General features: G+C 36.5%; 1 protein-coding gene across 1 annotated transcript; it reads left to right on the plus strand.

Moving 5' to 3' along the window:
* Window positions 1-13,622: 13,622 nt before the first annotated feature.
* On the plus strand, window positions 13,623-15,735 carry LOC122659980 (condensin complex subunit 1-like). The gene is made up of 6 exons (XM_043855145.1): window positions 13,623-13,743; window positions 13,831-13,930; window positions 14,006-14,121; window positions 14,205-14,262; window positions 15,443-15,594; window positions 15,674-15,735. Exons 1-6 carry the CDS (start codon window positions 13,654-13,656, stop codon window positions 15,722-15,724), a joined length of 567 nt encoding a protein of 188 aa, XP_043711080.1. The 5' UTR covers window positions 13,623-13,653; the 3' UTR covers window positions 15,725-15,735.
* The last annotated feature ends 2,273 nt before the right edge of the window (window positions 15,736-18,008 follow it).

The raw sequence follows: 18,008 nt of genomic DNA on the forward strand, positions 1-18,008 counted from the left end.
AACGGCATAAAAGTATTGATTATTAAAATATTAGATTGTAGATAATTATTTCACATTATGTCAGGTATGGGCATCTAGATAGGTCTAACACCTTTCTCCCTCATGTTACCTGCACACTTGTTAGTGAACTTAGCATATAAAGTCAGGTATATGAATTCTAGTTGATGTGTTTTCCCTAGAATGCATATACACAGTACATGCTATGAACCAAAACATGTTATTGGTTATCGGCTTGGGCAGTAGTTCTACACCTAGCTATCAAGGCCAGATTTTCTCCTTATCATTTAAAAGTTAAAACCATTGCCTCAAAATTGGCACAGAAATCAGAGTTTTATAGGTAATCACAAGGACAATGATACTAGTCCACATCAGGGAAGGTATTACAGAGCCTCAACAGAAGTTCTAGGTCAGTCAGCAGTGTGACACATGTATTCTGAAGCACATAAGGAAACAGATCACCCTTCAGAAATAGAACCAAAAGAGAGAAAACATGGTCACAAATCTCAAGTATAGGTTCAAAGACAATAAAAGGTACATAGAGAGCCTAATTCTGCCATGTTATTGAATTTAAGTGTATACTGCTGCTACATTGTACATTTTTTTTTTTATCAAATTTAGCAATGAACTATGAGATATTTTACCTGTCTTACCCGGCCTCTCTGTGAAGCGGGGGCAAGGCTGCATACGTTATGACCCTCCCCAGATCCCTCAGTGGCGGGCTGGGTATGCCCTATTTTTGTTTTTCACTGAGATATTTTACCTATCTTTCCTAAACATCAACCATTGGAAACTAAAGGAAGCAAGTCCATTATCTCATTTCTGCATAAGTCTCTTTTTTTTTTTTTTTTTTTTGTGGGGGGGGTGGGAAGGGGGGGTGGTGGGGGATAGGTTCCTGCATCAGCTGTTACCTTTCTGCTTTGTGGTCAACTTAGTGATTAATTGTATTTAAGTGTACACTGCTTTTTTCCCCTCATCGAATTTAGCAATGAACTATTGAGATATTTTACCCCTCTTTCATAGACACCAGACCTTGGGGACTAAGGAAGCCCAGTCCATTGCCTCTTTCTAACTACTAATTCTCGAGTCACAAGTGTATCTCCTTCCTGCATCAGCTGTTACCTTTCTGCATCTATAGTCATCTTAGTGATTATGTTTAATATCAAGAAACACTGTATATTCAAACCTTCCAAGGCCTTCCTCAAGAAATCCAAGTGAACACATATATAGGAGAGCATCATATGAGAAATTCCTACAGAGAAAAAAAAAAAAAAACTGGAACTTATCTATGGTAGTGAGCACAGTATGGTTTAAGCCCTTACGTAGGATCATTCATAGAAACCCTCTCGCTGCCTCTCAAGAATCAACATAAATGGGATCTCTTTAAGTAAATATAGCAAAAATTAACTGGATCCAATACAGAACCAAAAGACCAAACCAAAAACCGAAAAATAAAGAATTTAATGGTAGAACATGAAAAGCCAATTTCGAACCCAACTCATCGCTTAACGACTTATCAACATAAACCCAGCAAAAAAATCAAACAAAAACTCGATTTCCGAATCGACGTCAGTGGAAAACTTAGAAGGAAAGGGTACCCAACAACGAACCTGAATTGTAAATAATAACAGGTTGATCACCCAACATGGAAAGGACCAACATCACCGCTTCTGAGAGCACCAGCAATCTCATCGATCGGCGACAGTTAAACAGGAAGAGACCCAACCTCTCAAAGCTATCACCACCATCTTGGCTAACCAAAGAGTCATGCTCTATGGCAGTGCCATGATTATCCTTCACTTTGCCAATGATTCTTCCTCAGCTACAACTAGAAATCAGTACCCAATTATTTGTTTTCTTCCAAAGTAGAAACCCATATCAGGATCAATCGATTTCACGAGTAATTGAGAGTTACATAGACAGAAAACAAGAGGGGACATTGGATCAATCGCCAAACAAACTAAAAAACAAGATTAGGGGAAGCATTAGAATCCTCTAAAGTCCATTCTTGAACAAATCTTATCTTAAACTGAAGTAACAGTTAAAACAGTTTGACGATTCGAGTGGAGATGACCTGGTTGGAAAGGGAAAGGGCAAGGGAGAAGAATAGGGGTGAGCTTTTGAAGTTGACCATTTTTGGTATTTTTTTTAAGTGGCAGCTTAAAGAAACTTCTACAGATGGATTTGTATCCCATAATTGTTCTGTAAGGTAGTCCATAGTCCATACTCCAGAATCGTTCTCTCCTTCCTAGTGTAAGGCAGCGTTTGGTAAACGTCTGAACAGTGTTCAGAACAGGTTTTTCTTTCTTTAAGAACAAAAAAACATAAAATTGTGTTTGGCTTGACGGTTAGTTTTTTTTTCTTTAAGAACAAATCGGAGGAATCTTTGAGGTAAAGAACATTCTTTACAGACCGTCTTGGAGACGGTCTGCAAAGAACAAAAAACGAAAAATCACGTTTGACGAGAGTAAAATCCCGTGAGCAAGCCTCGAAGGAAAAAGAAAACGCAAAAGCCACATCTGGGGAAGGAAGAGGAGGACGAGGCGAATTTGCAGGTACTCTCTCTCTCTCGCTCTCTATCCCTCTCTCTCTCTCGCTTCCTAACTTTGCTCTCTCTACCTCTCACTCTCCCTGTCCCGTTGTCTCTCTCGCTTCCTTTCTCTGTAGATCTGGGGATGAAGATCTAACTATGGATTTTTCTCCTTTGTCTCAGGATTTGGAGCAACAACCCTAACAATTGAACGTTTCCTCCCTAGCACGACCCTATCTGCAACTGAAGTTCACAACAACGAAGGTGACTCTCTCTCTCTCTCCCTCTCTCTGTAATTAGGTCTTTGATCTTCGTTTTTCTTTTCAATTTTAGTAGATTAACTATGAAAGAATGCTATTGGCTCTGTAATTAGGTGATTTAGTTGGGTTTTTTTTTTTTTTTTTTCTTTTCTCTATTTACCTGAATATTCTGGTGTACGTTCTATGGGTAATATATTCCAAAAATTGCTCTGTATGTGTTTGTGTGTGTGTGTGTCTCAGAGAGAGAGAGAGAGAGAGAGATGGATTTGTTGGTTAATTGAACTTGGAGAAACAAATTGCAGGTGGAGAGAAAGGGCCTTGAAGGGATACGGGTTCTTCAATGACAGATGTTATCTCTGAGGCTTTCTTCTCAAATCCTTCTATTTTCTTCTTCATTTATTTGTTCTCCAACTCTGCCTCTTCTTATTTCCTACATACGTCTCACAACAAGGTATATGGGATATACCTTCAGATTCTGAAATCAACCAGGGAAGAAGTAAAAATCATTAAAAATTGAAGCTTTAGATTAGGTTTGCATTTGACATATCTGTTAGTATTGTGGTATGGTATGTTATATTGTTTTAAGATTACTATTTCAACAAGGTTACTTTGGTTTTGGTTTTTATTGGTTGTTTGCTTGGATACTCTTTATATTTTGGTGCAAAGTTTCTGATATTATCTTGGAGATAAAGTAAGAAAATAAAGGATATACTTGGACTTTATCATGAAAAGATGAGAAACTTTAATTCTCTTGCCAACATCTCTGTCTTCATAAGGTAATGGGTGGGAGGATAAGTTATCTATATTCAGATTTTAATTCTCTTGCCACTCTTGGCCATCCATCTTGTGATTCTTATGGCTTAAGAGGAAGATATGTAGTATTTGATACCTTCATGTAAGTTTGATGCTCTCCTAACTTGGTTCTTCATTTGCATATAGAACACATGAGATAGATAGACATGCATGTGTATAACCATGAGGATCTGCCAAGTAGAATCTCTAGTATTTGTCCTATGAGTTGTGTTTAAATATTCTGTTCTGAGAGCAAAAAAAAAAAAAAAAGTAAAACTGAAATCTGATTTGGATTTCAAATTTCTCTAATTTAATTGTGTTTGTTTTGTTGGTCCAAACTACAGTATAATCACATGATAATTTTTATTAAATCAATTTCATTTTCTTTTAAATAAAACTATTTTTACCTCTTTATTGCATTTCCTTTCGCCCTCTCCATGTGCTCCTTTTGTTTGTGCTTGTTATGCTTAGCAATTCAGCTGTTTAACTTCTAGGCAGTGTGGAGATTTTGAAACATCTATGTAGTGTTATATCCTCAATTTCCTTGGTGTGGGTGTGACACTGCAATTCTCATATTGTTCAATGTCACAATTTTATGCCGGTGATAGCTTCTGAAGGGTACTGTTATGCAAGAGATAAATATGTATATAAGGTGAGTTGAATTTAAATATTTGTAGTTGATAAATTGGATGTTATTTCGCAGGTGATAGTTGCCATGACTGTGCTGCCCGTCTCTATTATGATTGTGTTGTGTGGTAAAAGCATTTAATCATTGTTGTCAAATTCTTTCCTCTTTGCATAGATATTTAATTATGAGAAGGAGGATCATCGATTCATGTAGTTTCTTGATTTTGGATCATAAAACTAAGTATAAATATAGTTATCTTGATTGTATCTAATGTTCATAGCTGTTCACAATTTGATTTTAATACTAGAGCTTGAGATTGCTTTAATATAATTTAGTACTCCTCATTTTGTTTTGCTTTCATACATCCCTTCCTTTGTTAGTCAGCCTTGATGTTGGTAATGGATCAGGAGAGCCTTGTGTATAGCATGTGTATGTCATATTCTTTTTAATATTGTTTGTTACCTATATTCAGATTTTATGGCTACTGCATCAAAATCAAAAGGAAAAGCAAAAGTAGGGCATGTCTCTTGGTCCAACAATGAGACTGCCATACTAGTTAGGTTCTTGGTAGAGAATGTAAGGTCTGGCAACAAGAGTGGGGCAACCTTTAATAGGAATGGGTGGGAGGACATTCATACTCGGTTAGAAGCCACGCTTGGTAGGACTTTTGATAGGGAACAGATAAGGAACAAATTCAACAAGATGAGGATAGAGTACAGAAGTTTTAAATCATTGCTCCAAATGACAGGCTTTGGATGGAACGCAGTTACCAACACAGTTACCATTGATGATGACAGTGTTTGGGATAGAGCTATAGTGGTAAATACTATATATTACTATTTTTCCTTAGTTGAATATAGACTATTATATTTGTATCGTATAATTCTAATATTTTATTTTATATCATATATAGGTCAATCCTGCATGAAAAAAAAAAATTAGGCATCAAGGATTGTCACATTGGCATTATCTCCAAATTATATTTGGAGATTCTTATGCCCGTGGAGATGGTGGAGTAGATCACACGCAAGACTGGGTGACAACTGGACTTGAAGATCTAGAGGTTGAAGAGGAAATTACTACACCACTCCACAACACTCCAACCAATGTAGATATTTTAAGAGACGATGAGGTTGAGGAAATGATTCATACTTCTACCCATAACCAAGATAGGACTCCAACAGCGAAACAAAGGCGCAGTGTCAACACCAATTTCTCAACTGCTTTGGGATATGTGGGAAAGTTGTGTCAAATGAAGATAGAAAAGGCAGCAGCAAGTATTGAAGCTACTTCTGCAGTTTCAGGCTTTGGCACATCAGCTTCCATCGACACTAGTATATTGGCATATACTCGTGTCCTTGACGAAATTCCTGATATAGGTAAGGACATGTATCTGAAGGCCTCAAAGCAAATTAGGGAGTCAGCTGCGTGGAGGGAGTCATTCATTGGTTATAGGCCCGATAGGAGGATGTGGTTGTTGGAGGAGTTAGAATAGTGTGGTGTTTTGATTGAACTTGAAATAATTATGTTTATTTTGAATTTGTGGTTGTTATGATGCTAGAACTTATATGTTATTTGAGTCTGTTTGGTTTAATTTGTGTGGTATGTTGTTAGAACTTGTGCTTTATTTCTATGAATTTCTGTTTGGAACAATTTATTGCTATAATATGTAAATTTGTGATATTATATTATGTTTATGGTAGAATCTGTTATTTAAAGTTTTTTATACTGCTGTGTTGTTGTAGCAGTTATGGAACAAATACACCAATTCATTTATGATTCATCAAGTGATGAGGATGATTTGATTATCATATCCACAACTTTAATTATGGTACAATCTTTATACACGAGAGAACCTTGTAGGGATGGTAGACATCCATGATCCATAAAGGTCCATGAGGTTCTGACTGGTCATGCAAATCGCTGCTATGAAGAGTATTGCATGGAAAGACATGTGTTTCAGAATCTATATACATTGATGGTACATCGAAAGTGGTTGAAATACACTCGATTTTTAAGGGTGGATGAACAAATAGCCATGTTTTTGCTGATAGTGGGTAAGGATTTATATAATCGAAAAATTCAAGAGGATTTTCAACATTCTGGGGAGACCATTAGCCGTACATTCAAGAGAGTGTTAAAAGCTATGGGAAAGCTGGCAAAAGAAAGGATCAGACCACTAGATGTCAAAAAAATTGAACAGGATATGCGTGCAAAACCTAAGTACTATCCTTTCTTTAAGGCAATATGCAATAAATACAAAAATTGCAAATCAATTAATTATATTTATAGTATTCAAGTATGATAAGTTTTGGTGATTCTTCTCATTGTTTTTAGGATTGTATTGGAGCAATTAATGGTAGTCATATTAGTGCCATAGTCCCAAAGGAAAACGCTACTCGTTATAGAAACCGCAAGGGCATTATCACACAAAACGTGATGTGTATTTGTGATTTTGATATGCGATTCACGTACGTTTATGCGGGTTGGGAAGGCAGCGCTAATGATTGTCGTATATTTGAACACGCAAGGAGGGATCCCGCGTTAGATCCCACACCCGCCTGAAGGAAAAACCCATTGAATCGTACTGATAAAATAAATCAATTCGTATGAAATATTTCAATTGCTAACTTGGGTTTTTCCTTACAATAGTTTGTCTGTAGGAAAATATTATGTTGTGGACTCTGGGTATACAAATCAACTTGGATACCTAACTCCATTCCGTGGTGAGAAGTATCATATTCCCGACTACCAGGGAGCTGGGAGAACCCCAAAGACTGCTAAAGAGTTGTTCAACTACAGACATTCCTCACTTAGGAATGTAATTGAGCGTACATTTTGAGTTTTGAAAAATAGATTCAAAATATTGAGAAATATGCCAGCTTATGCAGTCAAACTCCAGGCCTATATTGTGATTCCATGTTGTGGATTGCATAATTATATCCGTGATGAACAAAGGGCGGACGCTGAATTTACTGCCTTAAGTGAGGACGACACAGTAGTCATAGATCCATTAAATCCTGACCCCGAGCCGTATGAAGGATCTATGCCTACTCTCAGTCATAGAAACAGTGCAAGAATAATGAGTAATGTGCAGATACACATTGCACGTCGTTTGGCTAGAAGGTGTAGGATGGCAGAAACCGGACTTACATGAGTTTCTTTATATGTTTGTGACTAAACTATGGAACTATTTATGTAACTTATGTTGAATTTGGTATGACAAACTTATAGACGTTCATGAGTTATATGCAGAATATTTATTTTGAATCTGTTATTATGATGTTAAATATAATTGTCCTATTAACTGGCAATTTGCATCAAGTCATTGTAATTTAAGAATATTCATATTGAATGTGCAGATGTCTACTAATGTGAATTTACATTCTATCGCAAAATGCGAGAAATGTGGAAGAGAGTGCATGATATGGACATCTAGTTCTGAAAATAATAGAGGAAGAGATTATTTTCGATGTCCTATAGGATATTCATTTTTTCTTTAGGTGAATCAATTGAAATGGTGTCCATGTGCACAAGGACAATGTAAAGTTGGGACAGCGAAAACAGAAAAAAATTATGGTCGCTCATTTTGGTGCTGTCCAAATTCAACTACGGTACGATCACCATGCAACCATTTTATTTCATTTATTTTACATTATTTACCATTAATTTACATAATTATATATGATACTCATAACATATATGAATTTACAGAATGATAATCGAGGCTGTGGGTATTTCAAATGGATAGAAAAAGATACAACCTCATCATCTAGTCAACAAACTAGTGTCTCAAGGGTTTGTCTCTCTTGGTCAACAGTTGTATCGGCTACGTCTTCATCGGAATATCTGAAAGGTTATTGCAAGAGTGCAATTACATCTGCAGAGAATCAAGCCAAGATGTTCAAAGACATCCTTGAAGGTCTTACCAAGCTAGACTTGAAGAAAGAAGAAGATTAATACACGTTTTAACTGTTAAAGTTGTCATAATTGTTTTAATTAACTATGACATACTATATTTTAATTTATGGTAAGGTTGGTTATGGATTTTATATTTAAAATTATGTTAATATGTTTTTATAAGATAATTTTTAATTTAAGTTTGTTATGTAAGACACATTTTATTTTATTTTCTTGTATGGATGGCATTATTGTAATTAATATCAAACACCGTTCAGAACAGGTTTTACCAAACACTATTTTCGTTCTGAACGGTGTTCTTGAGACCTTTACCAAACAGTCATTTTTTGTTTGAGAACGCCGTTCTAAACAAAGAACGCAAAAAAATGTTCTAAATAAAGAACGCCCGTTCTTTGTTCAGACATTTACCAAACGTAGCCTAAGTACAGACAAACATGTAGGTAAGTGTCGGCGTGGGGCATGGCAATGCATACCAATGCTATACGTTGCCATTTTCAACACTAGAATGCGGGAATTTTTTGAAGTTGGTGATTCTCCCAATTAAACGAAACTTCATAGCGGATAAGGGTCCGATTCTTTGGGCAGGGTACTGAATGCTCTGCGTTTTAGCCCTTCTTCTAGGTGGGGGACCTAAATGGTAATACAGATCTTTCTTAGCGGAAGACTTGGAAAAAAAGTTTCCTTCCTTTGTCTACTAGTGAGAGTGACATAGACATGTCGTCTTTTAGGCTACGTTTGGTAAATGCTTGAACAAAGAACGCCCGTTCTTGATTAGAAACATTTTTTGGCGTTTTTGATCTAGAACGGCATTCTGAGACCAAAAATGATTGTTTGGTTACGGTCTCAAGAACGCTGTTCATAACGAAAATGGTGTTTGGTAAAACCTGTTCTTCCCTATTTGATGTTAATTACAATAATGCCATTTCCTTGTCAATTATACTAAAAAAATACTTGTAAAATCCTTTTCTCTTACCAACCTTAGCATAAAATTAAAATATCTCATTAACATAACCAAAGTATGTATAAAAATATTTCAAATTTCAAAGATGCCATTAAAATTGGGTTCTTGTGTAAATTAGTGTCATAACTGACTATGCTACGTACAGTTGAATAAAAAGGGCCTTGGTGGATTCGAACCACCATCTCCTTGGAACATGCTCATGTGCCAAGTGCTCTACCAATTTGAGCTAAAGACCCATCAAGTAGAGATCCAAAACAAAAATATAACAAAAAATATTAAAGTAGCATGAATCCCTACATGAGGAATATGAGCGAAGATCTAAAACAGAAATACATCAAGAGAGTCGCAATGAAATGAATCTTTGCATGAGGAAGTTGACAAGCAAGATTTCCAAAATTGAAGTATGGGCAGTGGAGTTTTCTCACACTAACACCTAAAGCCCTCCTATTTACTCAATAAGAACTCATGGACTCAAAAAGAATCATTGAAATGACTAGAAAAATCAATACATGATCAAACATACGACTGAGACAAGTTATCAAACTCGGCAAGTACCTTACCAAAATGAACCTAGCCTATCCAAAGATATGCCAACCAAATCATCATCAACATTTATACATGCCTCTAAGAACCGAAAATTATTGATCAAAGAAAGGGAAAGGAAGCTTCTTGACTTCTAATTACATTGTCACAAAACCAATCATTAGAGACAAATCCAATGTTAGAATGTATTGAGAATTTTGACAAGTAAACAGCAAGTGAGAAAAAATCCAATCACTCATAAAAGAGATATCCAATACACACAGTTGTTGCACATGTTACCAATGACAGTAACCATTCACCCATAAAAGTTCCATATTCCAATCACTCATCTTTCCAGAAATTTAAGATTGAGAAATTACTAGTAGCAAGAGGACTGCTGATGAGTATAAAACCACAGAAAATAGGTTCAAGTATAAGCTAAATGAGCATAAACATTAGCAGGAACAACCACCTAAACTAACTGGTCACTGATGACAACTGAGCATACTTACAAACAGAAAAATCAAGACAGATGTAGAAAAGAAACCTGATTCAAGAGAGATTTGATGGTAGAAGAAGATAGAAGAGAAGATAAGAAAGAGAATTATTACCCAAAAGAAAGCTTCTCTGTTCACTAGCCAAATAAAAGGTGTAAAATTCTATCATCAGGGAACTAGTCAGCAGAGTTGCTGTATCAGATTTTAATTGAACTCAATCATTAGGGAACTAGTCAGCAATTATTGCCATTGGGTAACTTGGTTTTGAAAGACTGTCTGAGACTTCCAATGGCTCTGGACCTCTGATATTAATCTGATGTACGTTTTTTTATTTTACTAACTTGGGGCTGATGAGCCCAAACCAAAATATTTGCATATGTAGAAGTATGAAAACTTCCATCGAGTTTATTGAGGTTGCAGAAAATATGAAGAATAAATCTTATGAGAGAAAACTTGAAGTCCATTGTGAAATCAAAGAAGCTTTATGAAGTCCTAAATTAATACTTTGGGATTTAGGATCATGGGCAAAATCAAAGAAGCTCTATGAAATCATTTTTGGACTAAAATAATGAAACCTCCGCTGATCAGAAATCTTGAAGACATATCAAAACGAATGCCAAATCTAGCCTTTCAAATCTAATACCCACCCCTGCTCCATGTCATTTGAAAGACACAAAAAGCATAGAAGCTCTTGCTTGTCAAGGTTCCTATAAATTTGATAGAATGTTCTTAAATGTTAACGATGTATGATGAATTTGTCATTTTAAATGAACACAAGGACGTATGGGATGCTGATGGTAGATTGTGGTAATCAAAACCCTTCCAAATTAATAGCTATACTGTAAAAAATGGAAAACTTTCAAGGCATTAGAATATTTTTAAGTGACTGCAAAATAATTTAATCAACCCCAAAACAGCATAGTGACTGAAAAATTATTTCATTCCATTTTTTCAAGTGACTGCAAAATGATTTAATCAACCCCAAAATAGCAAAGTTTATTAATGTCACAACACTTTCAAAAACCTGAGACAATAAAACTGAACACTGCCAAGGCCACGAAGGATACAAATACTATTGATACAACAACTGGAAAGTCAAAAGAATACAATTCATGCATAAATACCAACCTCAATATGAAACCAATTTCGGCTACATTGTTCAAATTTGGGCTTTCATGTTTGGGAAAAGTTAAGGTTTCTTAAGAATGAAAAGAGAGAAGCATGGGAGAAGAAGAAGAAAAAGATGAATGGAGTTACCTCTGAGTCTGATTGCACACAAGAAACACTTTCGGAGGAGAGATTAGCAGCAGTTTGTCTTGAATCAGGCGACTTTCAACACGAAAGAGAAGGTTGCAGGCAAGATCTTCACAAATCTAGGGCTGCAGAGGTCATGCGAGCATTTAAATGTCTCATAAAAACCAATTCAACTATTGTTCTACCCAATTTCGGCCCCATTTTCAGAATTAGGGATTTCTCTTTTGGGAAAAAGTTAAGGTTTCTTGAGAATGGTAGAAAGAAAAGCATGGGAGAAGTAAAAGAAGAAGAAGAAGATGAGTAAGCTCAAGGACCGTTTATCCACAACCAATGCCATATTCTTGGATGCGGAGAAGAAAGGTGCACTGAACGATGTGGTTAAAGAAAGAACTACTAGCTTGAGAATTTATGCAACCAAATTTTCCTCCAAAATCTACTGAAACAGTCTCTACTCTCTACCATGAGTTCATTGAAAAAAATCACGGGTTTCGTGATTTGTCTCGAAAAAGAGGGAGAGAGAAAAACAGAGAGAGGGAAACAGCGCGCGAGGGAGGCGGAGAAGGAGAGAGAGTGAGAGATCTCACCTAGGGTTGCAGAGCGAGGAGTCCTTCCTTCGTCGTCTCCAAACTTGGTGCAAGCAGAGCGAGAGATGAGTTTCGTGATTTGTCTCGAAAAATCACGGGTTTTGTCCGTCGCGAATCGTTCTTGTTCTCTGTAAAGAACGTTCTTTTGGTGCTCAAAACCTCCGGTTCGTTCTAAAAGAACAAAAAAAGGAACCGTCAAGCCAAACACAAAATCACGTTTTTTTGTTCTTAAAGAACGAAAAAACAGTTCTGAACACTGTTCAGACATTTATCAAACGTAGCCTTAGGCTCTGCTTGGTTGTGAATTAAAGAGAAGGGAAGTGAAATTTTCATATTTAAGAAAAGAAGCTTTTGTAATCATTATCTTCAATCTGACAATATTGCTAATTTCAAATCATTCCATATTTGGTTATTAAATTCCATTTTACTTTGCATCCAATTCTCTTTGGTTTAAAATGTAAAATAAAAATTATATGTAAAATATATTATTATTAAATATGGTAAGAAATTTAAGTAATTTATACAATCTCATCGGGTAATTACAAATGTTTCTTTTTTAGGTTTGAAAATTTTCTCTTCCCTTTCCTTTAATTTCCCTTGCAACCAAACGGAGCCTTAAATTCTTTTTTGTAAGGAAAAAAGAAAGCTACCGGCCGCCAGGCTACCTCGTGTACCCTAGGTGCTCCTTATACTATTTGTCCCGTTGGAAGAGAGGTATGTTGGATTTATGTGTCCATCAAACCCGGTTTACTTTAAATTGAACCGTTTATTTGTTTTGGTTTTAATGTTATTACATGCAATATAAACTTTTTAAGCATTATGTGTCCTTAAGTTTACACTTTAAATTGGAGTCATGACTAAGGTTTGGGTTGGGCACCCTTATCATATGGTCATCACATTGGGTACACCTAGACATGTTGATTCCAAAGTACGAATGCGAGTACAACAATGAATCTATTTATATTGATTCTCGTGTGTTACTGTCAGATGTAGGTTTGAAACCCCTTTATCGAGAAATTTTAGCTTTTGTGCAATAAAAACATTTTTGTTTTTTAATTTTTATTTTCTGTGTACTTGTATTTTGAATTCTGTAATTCTTATCCTGTGGAGATGATCTGCAGGAGAACAGTATAAATGCTGAACTAGGTCTTGCTGACTCTGAAGATATGGCACTTGATGCACTTGCTTAAAATGCAGAAAAAGAAATTATATCTGGTGGTTCTGTTGGACGGCGCTTAATAGGACATTGTACACCTTTCTTGTCAAAGTTCTGTTGGACTGGCTTTTGTTCCTTTTCTTTTCCATCTTACATTATATCCTGTGTATTAATCTATAATTCCTGAAAGAATTACCTGGTTATTTTCATTGATTGTTGGAAAATGTTGTCCTTTTCATAAACTCATACATGCCAAATGGTCATTATGCCTTTTTCAGTACCCAGAACTTCAGGCTTCTGGAATGCTTGCACTCCTGTCGGTTTATGGCTATTGATTCAGATTTTTGGTAAGACCTTTGGGGTGTATTATTGATTCAGAAGAAAGATAAAATTGAAATCTAACTAATGGAATTTTCAGTGGAGCAAATCTTCAATTTATGTTCACGGTTGTGGAGAGTGCACAATCAGAAACTGTTCGTTCCAATTGTATTATTGCTATGGGAGACTTGGCTGTCCGTTTTCCTAATCTTTTAGAACCCTGGACTGAGAACATGTATGCTCGACTAAGGGACCCTTCAACATCTGTTAGGAAAAATGCTGTCCTTATTCTTTCTCATCTCATTTTGAATGACATGATGAAGGTTTGATAACTTTCTGACCATTAAATACTTTTTCTCTTCCATCAGTGGTGGATTCAATGGTCTAATAATGGAGCATTGCTTGGTCAGGTGAAAGGTTATATAAATGAAATGGCTATGCGGTTAGAAGATGCGGACGAGAGGATTTCAAGTCTGGCAAAACTCTTCTTTCTTGAGCTGTCAAAGAAAGGTAAATCGTGATGTTGCATATTGAGAAATATTTCATGGTTGGCACATAACAGAGGGTGTTCCTTTATAACTGCAGGCAGCAACCCAATTTATAATTTACTTCCGGATATCCTCAGTAGATTATCCAATCAAAACCTGGAGAAAGATGCTTTCTGCAACATTATGCAGTTCTTAATAAGTTCCATCAAGAAGGTATGGATGACTTAACTGATATAAAGACAGAAGTCCCTGGTGCAACCTATAACAAGGTTCTTTGTGCTTTGAACTTCCTTTAGGACAAACAAATGGAAGCTCTAGTTGAAAAGCTTTGCAATAGGTTTGGTGGAGTCACAGGTATGTTTGCTTTTAATTTTAATATTCTACAGTCTCTATTTATGCATCTCCTTTTACCTGAAAGTTTTGTTTATATGCCAAAATTTTGAAATACATTTGTGACATCTTGAATTCCTTTGAAGTTTCAAGGATGCTTGAGCAGAATTATTTGATCAACTCCACAATTGAGATGCTTGTTTTCACATATTTTTGTGGTGATAATGACTGGTTGTGACAGGTGACTTTAGTATGTATTATGATATTATCACTTTACCAATTATATTCAAAACAAATAAAGAAGCTAGTTCTATAATATTTTATGAACTCCAAAAAGCAATAAAAAATTGTTAGTTTAATTAATGGTGGTATTATTACTTAGTAATCAATGTCTGTCTAAAACCCATGCTGCTGCTGTCGTAACTCTTAATCACCATTAAGATATATATGAATATTATTGTTGTACGACATTCATTTGTATCGACTATAACTGAGGTACCTTAGCAAATATCCATGTCATTAGGGAAATGAAATCCAACTGCATATTAGCCAGAAGCGGTCCCTGCTGCTTGGCCGACTTTTTTCCTTGGGGACTGGTCATTTAACCATTCTGACTATTGGATATAGGGAATCCCCTGGTTGGGCCACATTTCAAATCTGATGGCCTATCTCATTGGTATTACATACCACGTATGGGACTTTCCCCCCTTGTTTTCTCAACTTTTGTTGTTCTCCAAACAAACTTGATTGTTTCAACCATTTTTCATAGCGTTAATATGAGCTACATGTCAACAGATTTTGGAGGTAACATGGCAAAAAATGCCAGGAAGTAGGAACCCCTTTCAGCTGCTATGCAATCAGATACCCTTCCCCTTAATGAGAAAAATTTCTAAATTCATTATCGACTTATTCAGTAATAATCCAGTAAATCAACAATGTCCCTTCTTTTCCCCCTTGAAGATTGTGTTTGTTTTTCAGGTGAAAAATTATGTAAATTGAAATTCTAAAATAAAATCTTTTTATACAGATTTTAACTGAAAATTTTTCTTTGACATTGTTTTTACCTCGAACAAATAGAACTCAAGTGAAAAAAAATCAGAATTTAATCCCTCGTCCTCATTTTCCTTAAAGACTAGAGTAATGATTCTTTCGTGCTAATGATCAGGAAATTCATTTGGACTACTTTGGTACCATATTGTTGCAGATATCAAACAGTGGGAATATATTTCATATTGCCTTGCACAGTTGACTTTCACTGAGAAAGGAATAAGGAAGCTCATAGAGTCTTTCAAAACTTATGAACATGTCCTATCTGAGGAATCTGTGATGGAGCACTTCAAATACATTATAAGCAAGGTATGCCATTCAATTGATTTTTTTTTTATTTGCTTCACTTGACCCATTCACCTGTTTATTGTTTAATATTTGCAATCAGGGTAAGAAGTTCGCAAAGACACAGCTCAAGTCTTCCATCGAGGAGTTTTAGGAGAAGCTTAATAAGTTCCACGTGGAGAAGGAGCAAGAAATGACTACCAGAAATGCTCAAGTCCACCAACAAAAAGTTGGTTGTTTGGAAGGTCTTATTGTGGGCAAGGACAATGCAGAAAGAAATGCTGAAGGTGATGGTAGTCAGGTTAGGTTTTGCATATTGAAGCCATGCTTGGTATATGGTCCTGCTTAATATTTGTTTTGCTTTATTTTGAGGTTTGCCTTCTGATGGGTCTTTATGCAATAGTTGGTATGATTAATTAGAAACCAACTGTTTGGCTTTTCCTTTTGTATGAAGTTAAATATCGGTGGACAATGGGTAATCTCATTGGAGAAATCTTTTTTGTGTTTCTTTTTGGATTTTACCCTGATCTATGTATATAAGATTAAAAAGGCACAGTTGGATTCTAACACGTCTATTTCCATTTTCCCATGATTGGCTGATGCTTTTAAATTATCTGACCAAAATCCCATTTCCCATTACGCTCCTTAATGTTTCAGAGAGTTTTGCAGGTTTTTTTTTATTAACTTTTAAGATATTTTCCAAAATACACTTGTTGCCATATTATATTTTCACTTGAATGCCATGAAATTAAACCTTAAGGCCACATTTAGCTAGCGGTATGTGTGGCATGGGAGAGTTTGGAGGTGGCACCCACATAGGGGTGGAATAACAGGGAAAATTAAGTGGAAGTAGAGTTACTATTCATTCCCACCACATCTCGTTTGGTTGGATTTCTTAAGAATCTATTGCTTATTGGTGCAATGGACATTTCATAGAGTGGTTTCTTAAATACAGGTAGTAGTGTTCTCTTTGCAAGTCCATCTCTGTTTAACTGGTGAAACTCTTCCACTACAAGTCTTTGTCCATCTAAACCAGGAAACTCTCCTACTACAAGTTCATCTCTATTAACCGGACATTCTCCGCAAGTCCATTAGAAGATGAGAATCATAGGGTAATGGGATATGAAAGATTGTGGCAATTGGTGTTTGTAAGGAATCAATCTTCATCTCTCTTTCACAGTTTCATAATGATGGCCCAATCTTGGTTCGACCGATAATGTAGATGGTCTTGCAGGTGGACGAAATTCTCGCCACAGTGGGAGGGGAACTCGTGGTTGAAGAGGATGATGGCAGGTGGCCGTGGTGGTAGGTGGTGGGACGATTAGCGAGGTGGAGACCAGAATTATGGGGTGAGGCCAAGGGGCAAAATCACATCTAGGTTTATGGTCTCGATGAAGCTGGCCAAGTCGTCGCTGAAAACTTCAGTGAAGAAAGTTGCGAGGCACAAGGTCTTAAACTTAGACAATCGATCCCTTTCTACAATAGCAATTTCAAGGAAAGCCTTAGTGACAACCTTCATCACGACCCAATATTCACTACTAAGGAACTTAAACATAAAAGGAACCAAATTGTTCAACACATTATGATTGGAGGCATTGCTGACCCTAGCAATCCTGCCAATGGAGGGAGGTAGGTATAGGTTTCACCTTAAAGCACTCAACCTTCAATAACTTCAGCAGCCTCGGTAGTCGGTATGGGCTTTTGCAATTGCGAGGGCTCTAGATCAAGTGAAGCCTCGATGACAGAAGCGACAAAGCACATAATCGATCGGGTGTTGTAGTCTTGTTCAAGTAGGTGAGCCTTAGTTAAGGGATTCAGGAGCATATAGAAGGGGGTTAAGTGATTTGGGATGCCATGTTCATGACGTCGACATAACTTGTTAGACGACGGAATCGGGGTCCATGAGGCGGTGAACGATGTTGGGGCAAGCATTTTGGAGATGAATAGAGAGAGTGTTGTGGGCTCGAGAGAGAAGAGAGATTGTAAGAGATGGAGAGAAAGGGAGATTCATGATTAGGTCAAATAAATCTACACGCCTCCTATTTATACATTCATATATGGAAACCCTAATACATGAGAAAAGGTGAAAAAGCCCCCAATATACAATACAAAAAGCTGGAGTTGAGGAAGAGATGACAGTACTTACCTTGCTAATAACTCCAATACGGTTCAATGGAAAAAAAACTTCATCATCTGGCGGAGGATGAAGGATCGTTTGGTACAATAGGATTTGGCGAAGATTCTGTTGGAGAGATTGAAGAAACCAAAAAAGTGAGTAATAAAGATTGAGAAGAGATGGAGAAGGTAGTGAGCGGCATCTGTTTGAATTTTCATGGGAAAAAAAGAAGGGTAAAGAAAAGGAAGAGAACAGAAAAAGAAGGAAACTGAATGGGATATTCTAGATGGTTGAACTTCCTAGCAGCGGTGTGGTGTTCGTA

The sequence above is a fragment of the Telopea speciosissima genome, chromosome 4, assembly GCF_018873765.1.
Source record: "Telopea speciosissima isolate NSW1024214 ecotype Mountain lineage chromosome 4, Tspe_v1, whole genome shotgun sequence".
In the NCBI taxonomy this organism is placed as follows: Eukaryota; Viridiplantae; Streptophyta; class Magnoliopsida; order Proteales; family Proteaceae; genus Telopea; species Telopea speciosissima.

What these genes read in the sequence shown, in the direction of transcription:
- LOC122659980 (XM_043855145.1), top strand. Translation starts at nt 13,654, where the DNA reads ATGTATGCTCGACTAAGGGACCCTTCAACATCTGTTAGGAAAAATGCT. An exon ending in TAATAAGTTCCATCAAGAAG is followed by an intron (nt 14,122 to 14,204) that starts GTATGGATGACT and finishes AACTTCCTTTAG; the next exon opens with GACAAACAAATGGAAGCTCT. An exon ending in TCAAATACATTATAAGCAAG is followed by an intron (nt 15,595 to 15,673) that starts GTATGCCATTCA and finishes ATTTGCAATCAG; the next exon opens with GGTAAGAAGTTCGCAAAGAC.